The following is a 25,146-nucleotide window of genomic DNA, read 5'->3' on the forward strand; positions in this document are numbered from 1 at the left end:
CTGATACGCAGTGGCTTTCTGATGCAGGTGCAACTCACAAAGGCCATTAATACATTGCCAATTACCAATTACCCATGATTATTTGGGTAATTGGTATTTTCTGGTGCGATGGCTACTTTGTGTTCCAGTCCATATAGTTTATTGTGTTTTCTGTCTGTACTGACAGGTTCATTGTGTAGTTTGGGCCAAATCATATGCTGTACAAGCTGATAACTATGGAACAACATATTAATTACAGCCCTGAATGAACCCAGATCACTCCAAAGAGGGTTAAGTGGTGGAAATGGATCTCATGTATGTTATAAGGACATGAAAATTCAAAATCACAAAGCCACTTTTGTTCCATTTTTCAAAGCACATGGAAGCTCCACAATTGAAAACATGTTGGCTAGCTTTAATCTGGAAGTTCAGCTTATGAAATTAAGCATCACACAGGCTTGTTGATGCTTAATTTCATAAGCTGAACTTCCAGATTAAAGCTAGCCAACATGTTTTCAATTGTGGAGCTTCCATGTGCTTTGAAAAATGGAACAAAATATAAACTGCCTACTACAATAAACTGGCCAACATTCCCAGAAGGATATTGGCTCTCATTAAGGCTAGCAGTTAACTCACACATTTAATACCCGTGCCTTATTAAGTAAGCATTTAATTTACTATTTAGAAAATAATGATAACTTACCACCTGTTTCAAAACCCAAGGGACTCTCTTTCAAAGGAAATGGTTTACCCTAGACATAAAAAATAAAAGATAAATTTTAACTTATTTTAGCAGTATCATGACCAAAAAAAGTAAAGTTTTGTAATATGATAAATATACAAGAGAGAGTCAAAGAGTGTATAAACACTGATAAAGTAGTAGTGCATGTCAGATGTAATTTTGCTTGTTTCCTCTTGCATCCATAAATCCTGCAATATGTGGTTTGCAGCAAGCAAACACTGTTTTTCAGGTATTTGCATGCAAGTCTGGCAAAGCTAGATCTGGAGATTCTCTCTGCAATCAGTACATCATTCTGGAAATTCACTATCCAGATAGGTAGATGTCAAAGTGAAAATGGGGATGTGACCAGTCCTATTGAAAGTGTATCTGAAAACACATTTCTTATTGCAGGAACTACATAATGCATTATCTGCCCAGTAACAATATTATTGAATCTGTAAACAACAACAGGTTTGGCAAACTGCAAGTGGAAATGGACATCGTTGAGATTACAATTCAAACCACGTATATTTGTGAAATAAATTAGGAAGTGCTTTGGAGGTTTAAATCTTTTCGCAGATAAGCTTGCTCTATTAGTATGAAAATTCATGGTGTATTCAATAGTAAGAAAAAGTGGGTGGGACGTGCTGTATGAAGTAATGAAATTTTTGGATATGGCGTACACATGGTAAGAATATACCCAGATCCTTGACATAACATGGCCTCGACAATGCTCCCCACATACACACTACTTGGACTCCCTCCAGTCACTATCTGGCAGAGTAGAGGTAGCAAGATTATACACTAGCTGATCCGGAAGCCTCCTAGAGAGTTATCAATAGGTTCAGTCCAGTGTACTAACTAGCAGCCGGCCTGCGAACACCGTTTTAGAGCAGTACCCTCAAAATGTAAGGAATATTGCATCTTGCCACAATGTTTATCATAATCTCAAAAGTCATCAATCATACTGCATGATGGAAGAGATAGGGAAGGGTTGACTGGAACTTAGCTTAAAAGACTAAACATGGGTTCCACCACTTCAAGCCTCCACTAAGCAAAGTGGTGGTACTGCACCGGTTGATGAGAGTCATCTACCACCTACCATCTAGCAAATTATGCCACTACAGATACTAAATAAGTTTATACTGTATCAGAAAGAGGAGGAAAAGAAAAACACCAACACTTCCATTACTACGTGCCCATCGCCTCTAATAATTTGCCTAGTTCATCCTTAAATTTATTCAAACTATCCACATTTCACAATGCCAGATGGCAGTTTGTTATACCAACTAACTACTTGCAATCTGAAATTAAATTTCCACTCATCCATCCTGAAAACATCTTTGAAGAAGGATGTATACACACATACATCCTTCATATTTAAATTTATAACCCCTCAAAAGTGTGTTGTCTGAGAAAGAGTAAAGATACCATTAGCATTTAGCTTACTTCATCCATTCAAAAACCTTGACCATCTCAATCAGATTGCTTCACAGGTGCTTAGGGCAACATCAGCTTCTCATTTGCATCAGCATTTTGCAGTCATTCTTGATGAAAGTACCATTTTGTTTCCCTCACTAATCTCATTGCTCTCCATCCACCCATTCTGACAAATCCAAGTCCTTCCTAAAATAAGGCTTCCAAACCTGTATGCAGAACTCAAGATGCAGCCTAACCACTGCTTTATACAAGATAATCACCTTCATATCCCTGCTGGCAAAATTCCTGTATATCAATTGACAAAACCTCAATGAACTGCCCTGGCACTCTGTTTGTACTATTCACAGAACTTCATGTTTGAGTGCAGAATTAGCCCCAGGTGGTATGTTATTCTATGATTACTTCTACCAATATGTAGTACCTTGTATTTGTCAATATTAAACTTCAGCTGCCACAGCTCAGTCCATCTGCCATTTTTATTTTTTTAGATCTTGTTTCAGTAGTATAACTGATTACTGTCATTAACTCTACCAATCTTTGTAACATCTGTAAACTTAGATGTTAAGCCTAATATACCATCAATATCATTAACTTCTTTTCTTGGACCAATAACATCAGTCCAAGAAGACAGTGCCCATTGACAAGCACTGTCTTTTTTACCACCCAAACATCCATTTATCCACAGAAGTAACCAGCCCCTAATGCCACACTAGTCCAATTTGTACAGCAGTCTATTATGTACAACAGTATCAAAAGCTTTCCTAAAATAAGTATATTATGTCAAAATTATTTTTTGCATCCAGTTTCTTTGTTACTATATCACAGTATCCAGTAAGACTGGTCAGAGAAGATTGCCCCTTAAACAAATCAATGCTGTTTATTGTATAACTGCATTCCTCCTTTAATGGTCCTGCATTATTTCTTAAACCAGTTCCACTCACTAATCTCATTGATCTCCATCCACCCATTCCAACAAATCCAAGTCCTTCCTAAAATAAGGCTTCCAAACCTGTATGCAGAACTCAAGATGCAGCCTAACCACTGCTTTATACAAGATAATCACCTTCATAATCACCCATCACTCCATTACTTTATCTGTAACAAAAGTCATGCTTGCAGGTCTTTAATTTCCCCTTTGAGGATTAGGAATACATTTGCACATCTCCAGTACATAGAGACTTCTCCTAAATCCAAAGATACTCCCATAATTATGGCTAAATGTTTGCTTATCCCTCAATATAATTGAATAGATCCCACTACCCACCAAGGTATCTTAATGTTTGGCTTCAACAAATTTTCTCTTCCACCTTCCTTTCAGTTATCCCAAAATCATTTAGCTCTTTGTAATTTGATATGCAACCCCATTGTTAAAAAATTCCTTGTGTGAATTGAGATGCAAAACATCTATCCAGTTTGTCATCAACCTGAGTAGGATCGCCAACAGTTATACCAGTCATATCTAGTGGACTGACTTATTATCCCTCTCCTTCTAGAATTTTCATTAGTAAAGAAGTCTTTGCTACTTTATTTTTTTATTCTTTGCCTAAGACTTCTCGTAATCTGCCTTGGCTTTCCTGACTGCCTTTGTGTCTTAATTGCAAACTAGTTTATACCTACTGCAGGTTTCTGTATTGGCTGATAACTGATATGCATCTCATATGTTTTTCTTTTCTGCCACCAATCTGATCAGATCATCTGAAATCCATTTATGGAAACATCCAGGACAGTAATTGTGTCTCTTAATTTGTAAAAAGCCTACAATTACTTCCCTGAATGTTTCTCATATAGAATTTGCTGTGGTATTATCATCAGTTGATCCCACTGAATACAATTTATCAATTGTCTGACACCTATCACCTTTACAAAAACAAAAGATCCTCTCTTTGCCTTAGTATTTACATCTTTCTGTGAATTACACATCAATATACTGTGATCACTAGGTGGCAGTGATCTGCTGATAATCAGATTGAGAATATTACTTTCTCTCATTGCTTCTCTCTAGCATGCTGGTGTAGAAAAACAATCATCCAATAAATCCACAAGACTTGCTACTATGTGACTGACTAGCCCACAAATTCCAATCAATATCTGGGACATTAAACTAGCCCACTATTTTCCTGTATAATTTTTTGTTATACTCATCACAATCATTAGACTTATAACATACTCCTAATCTCATTTATGTTGTCCCAGTGCTTACATCACACCAACATTGCACTGTCCATCTATCTCTCCTGGGTGCACTACATTAGATTCTGTGCTTTTTTATTAACAGCATAACTCTTCCTCTCCTGTACACATTGTACTCCCCATTTTAAATTCTCCGTATCTTATGTCCAAGTGTATCATATTTCCAATATCCCTACAATGCCTGTGTCTGATGACTTAACCAGGTTCAAATTCATCAAATTTGTTTATGTACTCCTAGCATTAGTGTACAAGCAAGAATACTTGCACCTGTTGTTACTCTTAGTAAATCTGACATAGGCCTTTAATTCCTTTCACCTTGCTTTCCAGGCTGTATGTGGTCTTAATAGAACAGTGCAAAAATCATTTACACCTCTGCCTGCAGTTGCTATTTATCTACTAGACTATATATTTCCCAAGCCTAAGTTTTTCAATCCACCCAACTGCCTTGATAGTGTCAGCAGACATGCTTCTATGTATCCCATCCCTGTAAAATAGTCTCTCCTGTTAACAAGCAGCAACCAACTAACCAATGAGCATTGTACAGTCTCTCTCTCTCTGGGGTGGAACTGATTGACAAGCTTTCATCATGTATTACCCTCATATGTTTTTGTAAGTCAAACAGGAAACTTAGGAAAACACCAATTTTTGTTCAAGTGCTACACTGTAAAATACTATTATTATAACACCAAATTCAGGACAATAAAGATTCATGTAAAAAAAAAAAAAATTAACTGAATAATGTGTGGAATCTTTCAATTGAATTTTATTCATTGGTGAGGATATAATGACTGACTTTTGATTATTCAAACAATTTACATACATGTCATTAGAATAACTGGTGAAAATTCACTAAACTTTTTCTAGTGTCATCTGGTTGCAGTAGATCACACTAGAAAAATTTTTAGTTCTAATATTTGTGTTTCACTTTCATCACTAAAATTACCTACACAATTTCTTTTACAATGCCACACAGCAACCCATTACACTTATAAAAGAAGTACTGTAGTGATTACATATAAATCAAAACAACAATTATAAATAATAAACATAACTGCGTGATTACACAATGAACAGGAATGCTGGACTCCAGAAGCAAAAAGTTTGTTTGTTTGTTATTTGGTTTTTAGGAGCATTAGCAACTAAAGCCATATTGCTCCGGGGATATGCGGTGGTCATTCCCTGACCTTTCTGCATCCTCCGTATTTGGTGGTGATGGGCTCGAACCCCGGTCTAATCAAGAAGCATGTGCAACGCACTGCTGCTCCTTCCCACCTGGCTACGGAGGCGCCAAGCAACCAAAAAGTGCATGTATACTTTTATATAGCCAATGCTAGGAGCATAGCAAATAAATTTGATAAATTTGAAATGCTGGTGAAGACAAGAAATGCAGACATTGCTGGGATATCAGAGACATTGTATCACTCAGATATAAGGGATGCAGAATTTGAATGAGAAGTATAATGTGTACAGAAAAGACATTTATTTATGTATATGTAGGGCGTCAACTAGATAGTCTATTCAAATCCACCTCATTTCCTCTGTGATGATACAACAAAGATGGCCAGATGTGTTGTGTGGGTTATGTTGTTATAATGTTCTGTCCACCTGACTACCCAGAAGTTAGGACTCATACAATCTCAGATTATGAGGAGGAGGGGGGGAAAAGCCATTCATACATACCTGTTCTGATAGTGTGAAGCAATCTGACAGTTCACAGATCAACCTATAAAAGCTGTAGATAAAAAAGTTCTTTCACTTGTAGATTTCACTTTTACTCAAGTATTAACTAAGTTAATAATTTTCCAGATAACTAACAGATACTTGAAGTATGCAGCTTCAATCATGATAGTGACTAGCATAATCATCAGATAGAGATGCAAAGATAGGAAGTTGAAGGCTCATTAGTTGAAATAAGTAAGGTCACAGTCAAATCAACTAAAAATTATCTTCTGCGCAAGTAAAGTAATTAAGGTTGAACAGGGGTAGAGTTAAAATGTATTTAAACAGTTACAGTGCAATTCAGAAAAAAATAAAATAAAAAACTTCAAATCATAAAAAGTTCAGAAAGTAACAAATATGAAATATCAATAATCAAAACATAACAATGAGAAAGCTGCTTCATTATTGATATTAATGACTGAAGCTAGATTTAATAATAATCCTAATTTAGTCATGAAATTCTTATTTAATTAGTTTAACCAGACAATGTCTTGTCTATGTTCAGTATTTATAACCCAAGAAATTATTAAAATAAATAAATTCCCATTTATAATCATCAATTTGTTGTGGCCAAAATTTACTTTACTAAGCTCAGCACCAGAATCCTATTTTAACTGCATTACTCATTTTTATTATACTGTCTTTTTGTTTTTTCATCTTCTTCCCCCTTTTTCTTTATTTCTCCTAACTTTTTTCCCCTTTTTCTCTCCTTTCTTCCCTTCCCCTTCCTTATTTTTTCACTGCCATACTCAGAATAACTCATAGTAGAAGAATTTACTCTTAATGTTCCTTTTTTCCTCAATATATGCTATTAATCTTCAGAAACAGCAAATAACTATAAAAATGATACATAATGTACAGTTACTTAATTGATTTATATAATATTTATGACACTTGAATTGTACACAGCAGGTCATGTTCTGTAGAGTAAACAGCTTCTGCTGTATACAAAAACTAGATCATGAAAAATACAGGGTTTGTCTATAATCTATCTGTTGTGCAGTATCACTGTAATTAGTATTACATTATTGAAGATAATCTTGGCTTGGCAATGACTATGATATATCATGAAGTATAATAATCAAATGAATAATAAGTTAAAATAATCAAAGGATATTAAGCTTATACTCTTCACTATCATTATAAACTAAACAACAGTAATCATCATATCATTTATCAATGGTTTCCTCAATCATTTACTAAATTATCTAAAATGCTATCTCATTCTAAGAACTATCTAGTATCATATCCATCATTATTACCCAATAAAACCAAGTCTATTATACTCCATATTTTCTATTTCTGTTCTTGATCTTCTTATTTAACATATGCTGTTTACCCTAATGAAGAGACATCTTGTTTCCTGTAAAGATGTCTTCTGGTAAACACATCCTCTGCAAACCTGATGAAAGCTTTTAAGTAATCACTATTTTGTATTAAAATATACTCTTGACCAGGAATAAGAACACCCACAATTATGAAAAGGAAAATCTAAAATCATTAAACAAGTGACATCCTACAATAAATGATTCCAATTTTCTGTATTACCACACAAGTCTAATGCTAAGTCTGTGCGGGACACACCAAATTTGTAAAGTTCCTTATTTAGAGAGCCATGCTCTGTTAAATTAAAAAGATATATGCATATTCGTGGAAAATCATTTATAAGTAGATTTATGAAGTAAGAAAGTATCAGTCCTCGATGTTTGTTTGTTATTTGGTTTTTAGGAGCATTAGCAACTAAGGCCATATTGCTCCGGGGATATGCGGTGGTCATTCCCTGACCTTTCTGCATCCTCCGTATTTGGTGGGCAAGGGCTTGAACCCCGGTCTAATCAAGAAGTGTATGCCACGCACTGCTGCTCCTGCCACCTGGCTATGGAGGCACCTCAGTCCTCGATAGATTATGATAGATATACAAATATACCAGTCCTCAATAGATTACATATAAATCCAAGGGAAGTGTACCCACCACAATTTGTAAAGCCAAGGCTGAAACAGTATGACATGCTTTTAGGATAACAAATAACATGGTTCTTTATATAGATGCTAGTTTATCACAATTCTGGACTATAACTGCCATATGTTACCATGCTCTGGTGGCATAGACTACTAATAGGGAGGATGACTGCTTCATAGAAAATCTACATAGTTCTTTGGGACAATCCCCACACAACTCTTGAAGTTCTTAATATGGCTTGTGTGAAATTCTTTATTTTTGCATAAATGTAGTTCAAATACTACTGGAAATTTAGTTTACTGTCCACAATAATGCCTAAATACTTCACTTCTTTCACCACAGGAATTTGTGCACCATTTATTTTTATCTGAGGAGGCTGATTTAAATCTAATTTGGAGCCAAAAAGTTTCTAAGTTACATTGTGACTGTGCACCAACAATAATAGTGAGACCATCTGCATAAGCTATCATTTTAACTCCATCAAAAGAACAATATAACCATTCTTATTAAGACTATATGGACTATATTTCATAAGAGTGGTCCCAGGATGGATCCTTGAGGACACCCTTATGATACCTGCCTAGAGACTTGCTGAAATTTTGATTTTACAATTACTTCTCTCGTACTAAAGTAACTTCTAAAAAGCCGGTAAAGTTGGTCTGAACAATTAGCAGAACGAAGACATTCAAGGGCACTCTCCCACCACAGGGTGTCGAAAATGCCATCGAAGCCTATAAAAAATGGCTAAGGTATATTTGGAACCAGAATTCTTTATATGTTGGTCAGTCTACCAATATATCTTCAGTAGATTTACCTGAGAAAAACCCATATTGACAGGAAGAAATTAAATTGTTTGTAACCAGAAAATCAGTTAAGTGCAAAGCCATTAAACACTCCAGTAACCTCCCAAGATTTTCCAAAAGAGCAATGGGTCTGTATGATTGAGAATGTTTTTTACTGGTTTATCAGGTTTTTTGATTAATTTTAATAAGACAATTTTCCAAAGATTTAATAAGGCAATTTTCCTGCAAATTTGCAGGAAACCTGCAAGCTTTCCTGCAAGAGCAAGCAAAATTAATGGTCTTAATTGAAGAAATCGAAGAATAAAAATATTCTCTCGCAAGTCAAGCCCTGGACATTAATTTAATGTTCTTAGCCACTGAAAGCATCTCCTCAATTGTGAGAGGATTTTTTTCCAAATTATTGAGTGTATTGAATAAATTTATCAATTTATAAATTGATATGCTTACAAAAGTGAAAAATCTACCGTTTTGCAGTGTAAAACAGACTTTTTTGAGTGTGTTAACGGAAGAAAGTGACTTTATTGTGGACAAGTTCTTTCTATCCCGCACAAAAATATGGATACGAATAACAAGGGAAATGTGAAAAGATCAAAGAAGGTGATAACATTAGAGAATAAAATTAAGTTATTAGACAAAATTTCTAATGGTGAAAGTGTCTCCTCAGTGGCAAAACATTATAAAATCAATGAGTCAACGGTACGATCAATCAAAAAATCGGAAGTAAAAATCCGCCGTAGTGTCCGTGAAAACGTGCTAATTGCTTCAAAAATTTGCTCTGTAACTCGTGATGTTAAATTAGAAAAAATGGAAAAGGCGACCGAACTCAAAATAAGATTCCGTTAAGTTCACTCATCATTCATGAAAAGGCAAAACTCCTTTATCAACACTTTAGCGAAACTGGTGATAGCACTGGCGGGATAAGTTTTTCAGCTAGCAAAGGCGCTGGTTTGAAATTTCTAATAAATATTACATTTAATATTAAATTGTTTCTTATTTTCATTTCGATGCCATATGCTTGCATTTCACTATGTACTGTCTGTCTATGTACATAGTCATATTATGAAGGTACATATAATACATACATACATAGACAAAATTTTAGACTAGTTTTTCTTATATATATATTTCATACTTTGGAACGGAACCCCTTTAGCATTAGCAACTATGCTTTATTACTATGGGAGTCATTACTCAGTATTCGCAGCATTTCTCAGGAACATAATCCCCCACGAATAGCGGGGGTTTACTGTATTTATTTCATTATAAAAAGGTTCATCCTTATTGTGTTCCATAAACATAAATCCCAATGACAGTATTTACACATGTCAGCTGTCATTCTATTTATTAGTTCCAAAATAAAAAAATAAAAATACAAAAACCTCACATTATAAAAGATAACAATTTCATTACATACAATATTTAATATTGTATGTAATGAAACCATTACACAAAGATTGCACACAGTCATGTCAAAGGTTAACCTTAACATAATATTGAATACTTTGTTACTGTTAACCTTTTGTGCTCCCTTGTTGAGTGAGACTCAACAAGACACAAATATGTGCCCCAGGATTTATGTTTTTTTATTCTTATATATATATATATATATATATATATATAGAGGTACTAAAATTTAGTACCTCTATATAAAGAATAAAATTATTATATAAGTATATATAATTTGTATTCACCCCAGGGGCTCACATCTGGTGAGCATGGGCTTGGCACACCCAGGGGCCCTGAGCTGGATATCATCATTCTTCTCTTTCTTGGCGATTCCCTTCTACTTCTCTCTCTCTCTCTCTCTCTCTCTCTCTCTCTCTCTCTCTCTCTCTCTCTCTCTCTCTCTCTCTCTCTCTCTCTCTCTCTCTCAGGGTAACTCGGGAATTTTTTTTTTTTGCTGGTGCAGCATAAGCCTCAGGCTTCCTTGCCATATAGCTAATAATAATAATAACACGGTTATTAGGTTTAAAATATTGTGTTGTGTGAAACTGTGTTATATGGAACTAAGAAAAAGTACAAAAAGGGGGATTACGTTCCAAAAGCTAACAAAAATACACTATTACGTTAACAAAACTAACAAAAATACACCATTCTAGATTTTGTGAAAAATTTCTTGTAAAAAATCAGTAATCTGGGTTTGTTTGCTTTTGCTTGATAAATCTCTGTGAATTTCATCATATGGAACTAAGCATTTTTGAAGCTCCCATTTGAACTTCGGGCTTCTTTCATTCAAGAATCTGCATTCAAAAATAAGATTCTAACTGCTGGGCTAACTTTATGCCTTCCCGTATGCTTTTTAGTGTAAAATTTGGAAGTTTAGAATTTTCATCTGCACTATCATCCTCTGAATTGATCTGATTTTACCTCTGATGCCATTTGTACCAAATCTCAGATACGCCGGCTTCTTTTTCTACCAGTGATTCTTGAAAGCCTTCAGTAATCGTATTTTTTTAGGAGTATCGGCGACTAAGGCTATGTTACTCTGTGTATATTGTCTATAAATTACGTGTCCTGAGGTCAATTTTCTGTTTTGCAGGAAACAGAAAAACCCGAGTTTACGGGAGGGGAAAACCATGCTACCCTCACCCGACTAACTCAGCCATGTTGCAAAAAAAGACCCATAAAAATTCCTCCCTTCATCGAAGGGATTCAAACTCGGGTCTTTTCCAGCTGGTATGGGGAGGAGGGCGATTCTATCAACTGTATTACCCACAAGGGCTTAAGTAGTCATATCATCAAAACCTTCCCCTCCTACCAACGTAGCAAGTTCTGTTTATCACACCGTTCTATTTTTCCACACGCATTTAATGTTTTACTTCTTTCAGTGATAAAGCTATGATTCTGATACAGTCCACAATTGAGAAATGTTTCCATGCCTCCATTACTTCAATAGACTCTAAATCAATTTTTTACAAAATCCATTGTAACGATTTTCTAATGGAATGAGTTTTAAAGTGGCGGTAGGAACATAACTTCAATGTTTGGATGACTTAAATATTTTTTAGGATGGCCTGGTGTGCTACCCAATAGTAATAAAACTTTGAAATCTAGATTTTTCCACAAGTTCAATAGCACAGAATGCAACACGGGAATTTCCCAACAAAATGAAATACAAGGATTTCTCAATAATTTTTTTTTTGACTAGCAAGTCAACAGCGGGGATTCAAAAAGAGTGGAAACGTTGAAAAATTACGTCCAACATAACAACAAAGTTTTCCTCGCACAAAACTCAAAAAGACCCTGTTATGCGAGGTTTGTCTGCATGGGTAGCACAGTGGTATCATCACCATCCTTCCCACACCGGGTGGAAAAGGCCTGGGTTCGAATCCTGTTGATAACGGAAGGAACTTTAGTGGGCTTTTTTCACTCCATGGCTGAGTTAGTCAGTCTCAGGCATAGATAGCAAGGTTCCCCCCCACCCCAGAAACTGGGGTTTTTTCTTCCAGCAAATCAACCAAAGAACACATGCAATTTACAGACAATATAAATAAATGGGTAGATGTAATCATTTACAGGGGACCCTAATATAATTTTTTTTTATTATTATGCAAGGTTTAGTCAGTGTGAGTAGCACAGTGGTATTACCATTGTCCTTCCCACACCATGTGGAAAAGGCCCGGGTTCAAATCCCGAAGATGAACAAACTTCAGTGCGCTTTTTTTACTCCGTGGCTGAGTTAGTCGGTCTCAGGCATATATAGCAAGGTGTTCCCCCCCCCGAAACTGGGGTTTTTTCATCCAGCAAACAGGCAAATCGACCAGAGAACACATGCAATTTACAGACAAATTAAATATATAGGTAGATGTAATCATTTACGGGGGACTCTAATATCATAATTTTTGTTATGCGAGGTTACGAAATTCTCTAACCGAGTTATATAAGTACCATGTTATACAGGGGCTGTCTATATATATAGAAGGGTGCCATTATTAAAAAAAAAAAGGTCGAAAATCACTGCGCTAACCCATGTGCCCTGGACTATAATCTCTATCTCTGTCCTCTTCCACAACTAATTCAGAATTAGACGGTACATGAAATAAGTATCCTTATCTAAGGGTAACTCTGTGTTGGAAGATCAGATGTCCCACTTAGTCTTGGATAATTCTTTAATTACCAGTCAGTGCCATACCTAAAATTATACAACTTTCTGATGTCTGATTGGGTTTGGGGAATCTTTGGATGTGGAGGACTCTCCCTTTCTCCTTCCAAATTAGCCATAGATTTCTGATGACTTAGTTTTACCATCCATATTAACTCAATGCTAGCTCTATTGCTGTTATAATAACTCTTTCAAAACCTGTTTACCAGTATAGTGAATAATCCACAGTATATGCAATGACAATCTTTACCAGAGCAAAGAAATATCTCACTAGCAATTAAATAGTAACCACAAATCAGATTAAAGTTGAGTTATAAATTTACAACTCAAAATTCAACTCTAAACTGAAAAGAAAACTTGAACTTAAATGTTAAAGGGGGGAATCAGATGTTCCAACCTCTTAATACAATAATAATTGAAAGTAAATATATTGAGAAAGCTTGTTAATGCAAACAACTCCAAATAAAAATATAAAGCACTAATTACAAAGACTTATACTATTAAAGCAAATATCAAACTATGATACAGTTGCAACCTGTTATACAATTCAAAGTTTCAAATAATCAGTATTATCCAGTGTAAGTAAAATTTGCCTGGTATTAAATCCTTCTCTGAAATGGATTTAATACCAGTTTTAATTTACACTCAGAAATGCAAAAATAATCCCAACTGCACACAGCTTAAAACAGAAGCTCTATAACAATTGATAACATCATTAATTAGTTCACAATGACATTCATAACATTGGTACCATAATCTATCATTAAAAATATAATAAACACCAATAAGCTCAGCAAAAATTGAAATTATATTTAATTAAAATTCAAATTAAGAAGTACTGTAACCTTTGCAATAAACACAGAATTCAAAACCTCACAAACAATATTACACACTGTAATTCACAAGCACAAAACAGGCATTTCAGCATGCATGATCGCTGCAGAACAGATCTGCATGATCAGAGTAGAGCTACAGAACCCTCCCATCCTGTCTGTACAGAAAGGACCAGATATGATGGGGGGGGGGAGGTTTGCTTTTAGTTAAAAAGTACATAAAATGTAAGGCAGAGCATCCGGTTCACATGGGCAGTGGCGTATCTAGGTATCATCATAACGGAGGCATGGCGACCATGTCCAGGTGTCATCGTAAGGGGGGGGGGGCATTGCGACCAGTGAGTTTTTTTAGAAAGCAGGAGGCATTCAAAAAAAAAAATTAGAGTTAAAGAAGGGCATATACCCCTTCTGCCCACCACTGAATATGCCCCTGCACATGGGTGGCCAGTGAATTTTGAGTGTTTGGTGTGACATAAGGTGTCGCTGTTATGGTGTTTTCTGGAGCAAGGGAAACTTAGGCCACATTGCAAATCCCAAATCAATCAACTTTACATAAAAGAACTGCTTGTGCAGCAGTCAGAAACAGTCATACATTTGAATTTTTTTAAACAGAGAAAGAATTCAGAGATATTTGCTTCTTTACCTGTGACATAAGAATTAGGAAAGCAAAAATGAGCATAGGAATATGTTATAGGCATCATTAGCATTAGTAGAGGCATACAATGCAAGAAAGCAAGCTTATGCAGCATCAGCCGGGAAAAAAAAAAAAACCCTCCCATTTCATCCCTCCATTCGTTCTAAATGCCTGTCCAGCTCAGCCTTAAATTTATTTAGGCTATTAGCTTCCACAACAAAAGATGGAAGCCTGTTCCACCAATCAACTACCCACTGGCTAAAGGCAAATTTCCACATTTATTCTACAACAATATTTCCTCAATTTGAAACTGTGCCCCCTCAGGTTCTTAGTCTGAGCAAGACTAAGAATCCCGTCAGCATTCAGCTTGCTCAACCCATTCAAGGCCTTATACACCTCAATCAGATCACCTCGCAGGTCCCTACTCTCCAGGCGCTGCAATTTGCAGAACTTAAACCTTTCTTGTGTAAGAGCAACTCTTGGTTCCCCTCACCAATCTTGTTGCCCTTCTTGGTACTCTCTCTAGCAACTCTACATCCTTCCTAAAATGAGGCCTCCAGACCTGTACACAGTACTCTAGGTGTGGCCTGACCATTGCCTTATATAACAGGATTATCACCTCCCTGTCCCTGCTAGCAAAATTCCTATATATCAGGGGTGGCCAACTTAATTTGTGCCACGATCTATCTACCATCTCAAGAATTTCATTGCACATGGTTAAAAAAGTTAATCAACATATATTGAAAAATGCTGTTTATAAATTTTAAAATTCAATACAATTGAGAATTCTTATTTTAAATTCATACGTATTTAAATTTTTAATTTATGTGAAGTTTGTGTCTTAATGCTAAACTTTCAAAATCGGGGATCAACAATTGAAAAATGCTGTTTATAAATTTTAAAATTCAATACAATTGAGAATTCTTATTTTAAATTCATACGTATTTAAATTTTTAATTCATGTGAAGTTTGTGTCTTAATGCCAAGCTTTCAAAATCGGGGATATACCGTGGTAAGGCCAACTATAAAGAATCTTCTGTATGCAAGTCTGTAAGAGTAGAGCAATTCTTCGTCTTTTTAAAATGGCCGATTCACATAGATAGGTGGAACCAAAACAGGAATTTTTGAAAAATTCCTGATTTTTTTACAGTACTTTTCTCGGCAAACATATTTCCAAAAGTCTTTTTCTGATGACATGGCTTTTAGGAAGATATCGTTTTGCAATCTAATAATTTCATTTTCAAGTAATATTTTCTCCATTTGAAAAATCTCCAGCGATTTTTTTGCAATTTGTTTCGTATCTAAATCGACATTAAATGGATAAGAAATTTATTTATTTTTTTTTTTTTATGAAAACCCCAAACACGAAAGGTATCAAAACCTATAGTACTTAGTACCGTGCATGGGTTGAAGGAGAAGTATGGGGGGAGGGGGATGCCGGAAACTTTGCTCTAGAGACTAAACATGGGTTTCACCACTTCAAGCCTCCAATAAACAAAAATGGTGGTATTTCACCGGTTGATGAAAGTCATCTACCACCTAGAACAATGTCTTCAATTGTTTTAAAATCACTGAATCTGGTTTCATCCACAACATTCTCAATTTCAGAAATATATTTCTCACTATTAAATTAAAAAAGGGATATTTTTGCAAATGAACTTGCATATTTGCAAAATGGTCGAATTTTTTTTTCTTTGAGATCCTTGGCCATTGTCAAAAATTGATATTTATATGCAGAAATACTACTAATCATGTCACCCACATTTATTTTTTCCTTTTAATTCCAAATTGAGATCACTTAATTTACTGGTAAAATCTGCCAAAAAAGCCAGATCACACAACCACTCCATATGTTGTAGCTGCTGATAATCATCTCCCCTTTGATCAATTTTTTTTTTTTGTTTCATTCAGCAAATTTCGAAATCTCTGTAGAAACTTACTCCGACTCAGCCACCTCACATCTGTGTGTAGTATCAGATCTGGTTCATTTTCATCGAGTTGCATTATGAAAAGTCTCCTTTGAAGAGATTGTCCTCTGATGGAATTCATGATTTTGAAAGCAATGTCCATAGCACTTTTAGTATTTAATCTTTTCCTGGCTAACACTTCTTGGTGGATGACACAGTGGTAATTGAAAAAATCTGAGAGTTCATCATCCTTTTGGCACAACGCGATGAATCCGTTAAGATGCCCCGTCATTGCTTTAGCTCCATCTGTTGTTACTGATATGAGCTTAAATAGTAGTAATTTAATATTTTCAATAAAATTTTTGAATGCATTAAATATATCAAGACCTCTAGTTCTTTCTTTTAACGAAACCATACCCAGCAGTTCTTCTCTAGTGGCAAAATCATCAAAAACCATATGAAGAAAAACGAACTGAGCTGTATCACTGAAATCTGTAGATTCATCTAGTTATAAATTCGCACACAATTGTTTGCTCACATTCTTACTCATTTTTGTGATGTGTCGCATCACAGTATTTCAAGATAATTGCAGATCTTGAAGAGCTCTTTTAATTTCATTTTTGTTCTTAAAATTTTCAAAAAGATTGTTATTTCTAAAATTACGTCTTTGATGAATTGACCATCAGAAAATGGTTTGCATTTTTTTTTTTTTTGCAAGATGACTCACTTTAAATGATGCTGTACAGTTACTGCTTTAGATTGTAAATTAGGTGTCACAAAGAAATTTTGCTGTGCGAATAATCTGGATTTATGTTCTTTTAATTATTTTTTCTGTCACTATTAGGCAAAAAATCCGATTGTTATTTACCATGGAGCGCTTTGAAATGCCTTTCTAAATTTCCTTTTTTGGGTATAGCCATGGAAGCATTGCAAATCAAATGACTACATTTTTCTCTTGATGAAAATGATACGTTATACTCTTTTTCGTAGTATTCATTTTAAATCAAAGGGTATTAAATTAACGTATAAGTACTGTCCAGTTATTAATATTAAGTAAGCCAAATAAGAATAGAACAGTAGTGTGGTCTATTAGACTAAGTGCCCGGATTGTGAGGAGTGTTATGTGGGGGAGATGGGGCGACGTTTAAAAGACCGTCTGGGGAGTACATGACCGCTATTAAGACTGCTAATTATGCGAGATCTGCTGTGGCAGAGCATTTCTGGGAGAAGCAGCATCGGCTCTCCCCTGAAGATGCGGTCATTACGGACCATGCCATGGATTTTGGGAACGCAAGTGGCTTGAGAGCTTGCGAATCGGTTCATCCAGTCGTAATACTATTAACAGGGACAGGGGGATACGTTTACACCCCCTGTTTGAGGTGGTTGTCCTCAGACGGGATGACCGGTTCTGTTTGACACGCTCCCAAGCCACTTCCATTTCCGATGCGCACGTGGGGAATGCCGACCACGTGTCTGATGGACCACGTGCATGAGTGCCATGGGCCTGCTACTTAAGGATGTGTCATTGCACTAATAGTACACTGTTGAAGAAGGAGACAGCAGTCTCCGAAAGCTTAAGGTTTTATCGCTTTTAATCCAGTTTATTTTAGATAATTTTATTGCTAACTACATTTTTAACGTTTTATCGTAGTTTATTTTATTGTAATATTTTAGTCTTCCGATAGTGTATCACAGTATTTCATTATATTCTGTATATTTTATTTTTATAGTAAAATTTTTAATTCCTGGCTGGTGTTGGTCTTTAATTATTGCATCATATGCAGTACTTTGCATTTGTCAATGTTAAACTGCAGTTGCCACTTCTCAGCCCATTTTCCCAACTTATCTAGATCCAGTTGGAGTAGCATACTGTCATTACTGTCGTTAACAACCCTGCCAACCTTTGTATCATCTGGACATTAAACTTGGACATTAAACCTGATATACCTTCATTAATATCATTGATAAATATACAAAACAGCAATGGGGCCAACACCTAACCCTGGCGAACTCCACTAATAACATTTGTCCACGAAGAGCAGTGCCCATTGATTACCACTCTCTATTGTCTCCCACTCAACCATCCCTTTATCCACTGTAGCAGCTTACCCTTGATGCCATACCTCTCCAATTTGTACAGCAGTCTTCCATATGCAACAGTATCAAAAGCTTTCCTGAAATCCAAGTATATGATATCAAAATTATTTTTGGCATTCAGTTCCTTTGTGACCACATTACAGTTGTTATTTGTTGTTATTTGGTTTTTAGGAGCATTAGCAACTAAGGCCATATTGCTCCGGGATATGCGGTGGTCATTCCCTGACCTTTCCGCATTCTCCGTATTTGGTGGTGACGGGCTCGAACCCCGGTCTAATCAAGAAGCGTGTGCTAAGCACTGCTGCTCCTTCCCACCTGGCTACGGAGGCGCCCCACATCATAGTAAGCAATCAAATTGGTCAGACAAGATCTCCCTTTGACAAACCCATGCTGTGTTTTAACTATTACTGCAGCCTTTTCTAGATGATCCTGCAATGCTTCTTTAACCAGTGATTCCATTATTTCCCCCGGAAAACAAGTTAAACTAACAGGTCTGTAGTTACTTGTGTCACCTTTTGAACCTCCTTGGTGAATTGGTGATACATTTGCACACCTCCAGCCCATGGGGACCTCCCCTGAGTCCAAGGAAGCTCTCATAATTATGGCTAAGGGTTTGCTTACTTCCCTTGCTGCCTCCTTCAATATAACTGGATAGATCCCGTCCACCCCAGGTGCCTTCCTTATGTTTAACTTCAACAATTTCTCCTCCACTTTTCTCTCAGTTATTACAAAATGACTTGGCTCCCTGTTAGCATTTGATAAACTTCTGGCACTCCCTTCATTGAATAACTCCTCATGTGTGAATGTAGATGTAAAATACTCATCCAGTTTATCAGCTACCTGAGCATGATCATCAATAGTCAACTCATCTATGTTAAGTGGTCCAATCTGATTCATCCCTTTCCTTCTAGAGTTTACATAAGTAAAGAACTCCTTGCTGTTTTTTTTTTTTTTTTTTTGCATCTTTTGCCAAAGATTTCTCATAATCTGCCTTTGCCTGCCTAACCTCCTTTGTGACTTGATTACATAGTTTATACCTGGCATAGGCTTCTGTATCGCCTGATACTTTATATGCATCCCACACATTCTTCTTCTCTGCCACTAGCCTCATTAATTCATCTGACATCCATTTAGGCCTAAACCTTGAACAGTATTTCTTCGTTGGAATGAAAAGCCTAGTAGCCTCCAAAATTAAGTCCCTGAAGGCTTCCCATTTAGAGTTCACTGTTGGTAACATCATCAGTTGATCCCACTGTACAGAATTTAAAAACTGTCCGAGACCTCTGTAGTCACCTTTACGAAAGCAAAAGCCCTTCCCTTCCCTTTAGCCTTGATGGTAGTTACATCTTTAAATAATTTCCACATCAATAAATTGTGATCACTGTCGGCCAGTGGTTCCTTTACCTGCAGATTCTTAATGCACGAAGAATCACTACTGATAATCAGATCAAGATTATTACTCCCTCTGGTTGCCTCTCGAACATGTTGCTGTAGAAAAGTCATCCAATAAATCCACAAAAGTCTTGCTAGTGTGCGAGCGACCAATCCACAAGTTCCAGTCAATATCTGGAACTTGTGGGTTGACTCATGAGTACAACAAACAACTGTACAGAGAAACAGTGGGCCAGTAAATCAGCATTTCTTATAATGAGAGATTTTAACTTTTCAGATATTGAATGGAACTAGTAGGTTGCTCACACACACACACATTAGCAAGACTTTTGTAGATTTACTGGATGACTGTTTCCTACAGCAGCACGTTAAAAAAATCAACCAGAAGGTAATACTCTCTATCTGATTATCAGCAGTGATTATTCAAGCATTAAGAATCTGGAAATAAAACAACCATTAGGTGGCAGCGATTACAGTGCAATTGAGGTGGGATTTACTTAAAGATGGAACTACTGTCAAGGGTGAAGGGAAGGGTTTTTGCTTTCGTAAAGGTGATTACAGTGGTTTCACACAGTTTTAAAATTCTATGCAGTGGGACCAACTGATGGTACCATTAACAAATTCTCAATGTGCAGCATTCAAGGAATTAATCATAGACATAGGCTATGATAGATATAAGCTAGTCTGTAATTAAGTCACAAAGGAAGTTAGGCAAGCAAAGGCAGATTACAAGAAATCTTTGGCAAATCATGCAAAGAAAAACAGCAAAGACTTCTTTACTTATGTAAACACTAAAAGAAAGAGGATGAATTAAATTGATCTACTTATATTGATGGTTCCACTGTTGATGATCCTGCTCAGGTTGCTGACCCCATTTCTCTTTCATGACCCCATGAAAGAGAAACCGCTACTTTGAAAGCTTATCTTTCTCTTCTATCCTGGGACCTACTTCATTTGTTTAATGGCAATCTCTCAATATACTCTCTTAATTTTAATTTTGTCTGACTTATCGTCTCCCTTTCCCAACACTTGGGGGGTTGCGACATACCATAAATACTTTGATCTGACTAGCATTAATCCTTTGGCTTCTTGCCTTGGCAGCGTGGAGTGTCTCCATCCACTGTATACCAGCATAACTTCTGTTTTGGTATTCCAGTAAGTTATTTTCTTTTCTTTATCTTTTCTCTGCCGGGTCAGCCATGAAATATATATTAGTGTTACTCTTGCTTACCACTACTGCTTAATTCAATATGGCTTCACTGTTTCAACCACACACTACATATATTTCATTTCAGATTCAGAGGCTTTACTTCTTGCTGTCCTTCCTGTGGTTTCAATGGCTGACCCTTGAAGAAGACGTCGAAATCGTGGGACTCACAGCATTAAGTACTTCCTTTTATTTTATTATTTTACGTACCTTCCAAGTTTTCCATAGTTTCAATTTCCGGTTCTGTTCATTCATTCCCTTCTTTGCTTTCTACTTACACTTTCTACTTATATATATATATATATATATATATATTTTTTTTTTTTTTTTTTTTAATTTAGTTAAGTTCTTTTTCACTCTACTGGTTTGCCATACTACTGGCAAATATCCTATTTTAATTTAGCTTATCATAAGCAACATGTAGTGGATTGTGCTTTTCAGCTGCCACTGATATTTGCTTTCCTACTATTTTTCTTATTTATTTTTAATATATATTTTTATTTCTGTCTATTTAATTTTTGGATTAATTGGATTATATGTACATGGGGGTAGCGTGACGATCTGCCAACGCTGCGTTCGTACCGCCATCTATAGCCTAATTTGTTTCTATATATTTTCAGTTCAACTACTGTTTTGTCGGTGATGTGGTTTGGCCATGCGAGTACTAGGCTTTCTGTTTTATTATTTTTCGCTGCATAGGGACCACCGCTATGCAAATCTATTGCATCAGCGGTCTGATCTTAGCATCATACCGTCGTTGCATGGATTTGTTTAGTGTTCAAAATGCAGAGATTCCCTGACTATTATTGGCCTCGTGGTCCTCTGTCGAGATGATGCATAATGGTCAGTCTATTTTATTTCATTTTATTAATTGGTCATGTAATGTTGTTAGTCTACATTTCCACTTTAGTGAGATTTCACATAATTCAGAAACGGGTGCCTTCAGGGGGGCACCACTATATTTCTTTTAATTGGCTTAATTTTCTAAATTATTTTAGGAATGTTGCTTCAACACTACCCTTTTCTTCTTTATCCCCCCCCCCATATATATTTTTCTGTTATTGTTATGTTATTTTATTTGGTTAAGTTCTTTTTCACTCTACTGGTTTGCCATGATACTGGCAAATATCCTATTTTAATTTAGCTTATTATAAGCAACATGTAGTGGATTGTGCTTTTCTGCTGCCACTGATGTTAGCTTTCATACTATTTTTCTTATTTATTTTTAATATATATTTTTATTTCTTTATTAATTTTTGGATTAATTGGATTATATATATATATAAACTAAAACTAGACATTTTTCATCAACCAAAGCTCTTCAAAAAAAATTTAAGAATGGTTATGTTTGTTTGTTTGTTTGTTATTTGGTTTTTAGGAGCATCAGCAACTAAGGCCATATTGCTCCGTGAATATGCGACGGTCATTCCTGACCTTTCCGCATCCTCCGTATTTGGTGGTGACGGGCTCGAACCCCGGTCTAATCAAGAAGCGTGTGCTACGCACTGCTGCTCCTTCCCACCTGGCTACGGAGGCGCCCAAGAATGGTTATAATGAAAGGACATTCCTTTCAGAATTCTCATGTTTTTTCTGATAATTAATCCTGGAAAACTTAAAATAATCCTCCCAAGGATGAGACTATGGTTTATTTAGATAGTAGTTTAGCAAGTTTAGAGGCAAATGTAACTGATGCTTTTCCATTAACTATAATTACGTGGACACTTTTTTTAACTCCTATAATTTTATTTGTTGTTACTTCTACACACACATCTCTCTCTCTCTCTCTCTCTCTCTCTCAGGCAATTACTGTGAAAACTGCAAAATACTGCTTTAAAAACACTTGATTAAAACTAGGTCATTTAGGAAGGCAGAGTAAGTTTTAGCCACCAATCTTCAACAACAAAAAAAGGTGGTTTGTTGCAAGTCACCTGACAGGTCTTGCATGACCACTTTTGTGTTTGTAAATAGCATGCACACTCAAGTTCAACTTGTAATCAAAAGGACTACAACAAACTGAGGTTCTAACAATAAAACAACAAATATTACAGAGTTAATTCCATTTAGTCTAACCCTTTTATTATTAAGAAAAATTTTATCTAGTCTAACTACACTAAATGCCTTTTTATTTTAAACAGAACTTTGTGGAAAGATAGGACTCAAAACTGCAGATGAAACACTATATTAGCATTCCTGGTTTTGATCCCACCTCCTGCACAATTCCATAAATTTTATTTCATTATAAGTTTAATCTTTAAGCAATACTGATATTAAATATTTCATAAGTAAAAACAATGAAAGGGAAGATAAATTTTCATTTGTTCATTAAATATATATATATTTTTTTTATTTTCTTGAATCATTAGCTCTGAATACACTTCAAGCATTAACTCTGAACCCTAGATCCATATATTCAAATTTTTTTAACTTAAAAAAAAAAAAAAAAAAAAACACTTACTTCACTTTTCTTATCTTTCAAATTAGCAACTGCTTCAGTTGATAAATACTGTTTCACAAAGTTACAGATTGCCTGAAAAGAAATGACATCTTTCTCATTATTAAATCAATGACATACAGGAATTTTAAGCAACAGGGATAAGGAGGTGATTATAATGTTGTACAAGGTAATGTTTAAAGCCACATCTCAAGTAGTGCGCACAGGTCTGGAGGCCTCATTTTATTAAAGATCTGGATATGCTGGAATACTCTTACCAGGAAAGAGTTCAGTTCTGCAAATTGTTGCACTGGAGACCAAGCTCCTGCAAGATCAGATTGAGCTGTTTAAAGCTTTGAATGGATTGATTAAGCTAAATGCTGATGGACCTCCCCCTTGCTCAGACACAACAAGGCGACATAAATTTAAATTGAGGTAGGATAGTCGCAGGATAGATATGGGGAAGTCTGCCTTTGGCCAGTAGGTAGTTGATTGTTGGAACAAACTTCCATCCAACTGATGTTGTGGGAGTAGGTAGTTTGAATAAATTCAAGAACTAGACAAACTGTTTAGAATTTTAATTTTTTTTTTTTTATCTTTTCGCTGATCTATAAACCCTCTCATATAAATTAACTCAGACTGGTATATATAAGGAAGGCATGTGAGCCAGACAAATTGGCTTTTATCATGTAGAATCAAGTTAACTGACTGTGAGGGGAAAGGGGGGTCTGTCTGACATCACAAAACTAGCTTGTCAATTCAAAAAATTTCTGACAGCCTATATCCAAACTACACAGAATTGACCATTGGTGATGCTATTATAAGATGGAAGTGTACCAGCACCACTACAATCCAGAAATACACAAGACGACAAGAGAAGCTCATTCCATGTGATTAGACGGTACTCAGAAGGGCAGTCAACAATTTCATCAGCACTGCAACATATCAACCAAGAGTTTAAGGCACCTTCAGGGGTTGAGGTCTGTATGAATACATCATGAATAGAGCTGCACAGCTTCAGTTTTCATGGGAGAGTAGTATAAGTCAAACATCAACTGCAAATGAGTAGTCTCACCCTTGCATGGTGCAACAAATGCCATCAGTGATCCACAGAGCACTTGATTACAGTACTCTGCATTTTGAAAAAATTCACTGATGTTTTCTCAGTAAGGGGGGTTTCTGAATCATTTTCTAATGCTGATTTCAAAAATGACTTCCATTTATTTTAATCACATCAGGTTTCTTCAAAAATCATTAAGGAAAGTTTATCTTTCACAAATTTTTATTAATTTTTGCAGAATTTGTGCACTAAAATAATAATGAAATGCTACTTTTACCAGACTGAAATTTAAATAAATGTTGAACACACTATTAAAAAGGGAAGTGTGGTGAAAAGTCCACTAAACATTCACCTCTCATTTTAAAAACTGATGTACAATGGGTCAGATTTTCGTTTTTGATTTTCTTGAAGATCCTTCTACTTTACAATCCCTCTTTAGCAACAGTCAACAATCATGTTGACATTCCACCTCTGCTGGTACCTCATCTCCATGTCTTTAATGCCCTGTTGAAACCTCTCACCCTATTCTTCACTAACACTTTCTAGATTTTCTGAGTAGTCAATGTGGGAGTGTAAAATATTTACCTTGCCACTCATGTTGCAGCCCAGCTTCTTGAAGTTTGCCAACATATTTTCAACTATATTCTTGTATTCTGGATCCTTGTTATTCC

The 25,146-nt window shown here is 35.8% G+C and overlaps 1 protein-coding gene across 1 annotated transcript in view; it reads right to left on the reverse strand.

Moving 5' to 3' along the window:
* Window positions 1-25,146, reverse strand: part of LOC150088173 (tRNA-splicing ligase complex subunit RTRAF) — a 124,388-nt gene that overhangs the window by 19,692 nt on the left and 79,550 nt on the right. The window contains exons 6-7 of the mRNA XM_090370600.1: window positions 23,440-23,511; window positions 683-731 (exon numbers count right to left, since the gene is read on the reverse strand). Of these exons, the coding sequence (XP_090226726.1) occupies window positions 683-731; window positions 23,440-23,511 (121 nt within the window). The remainder of the gene's footprint in view (window positions 1-682; window positions 732-23,439; window positions 23,512-25,146) is intronic.

The sequence above is a fragment of the Mastigoproctus giganteus genome, chromosome 3 (genome assembly GCF_048544385.1).
Source record: "Mastigoproctus giganteus isolate SK-2022 chromosome 3, ASM4854438v1, whole genome shotgun sequence".
Taxonomy (NCBI): domain Eukaryota; kingdom Metazoa; phylum Arthropoda; class Arachnida; order Uropygi; family Thelyphonidae; genus Mastigoproctus; species Mastigoproctus giganteus.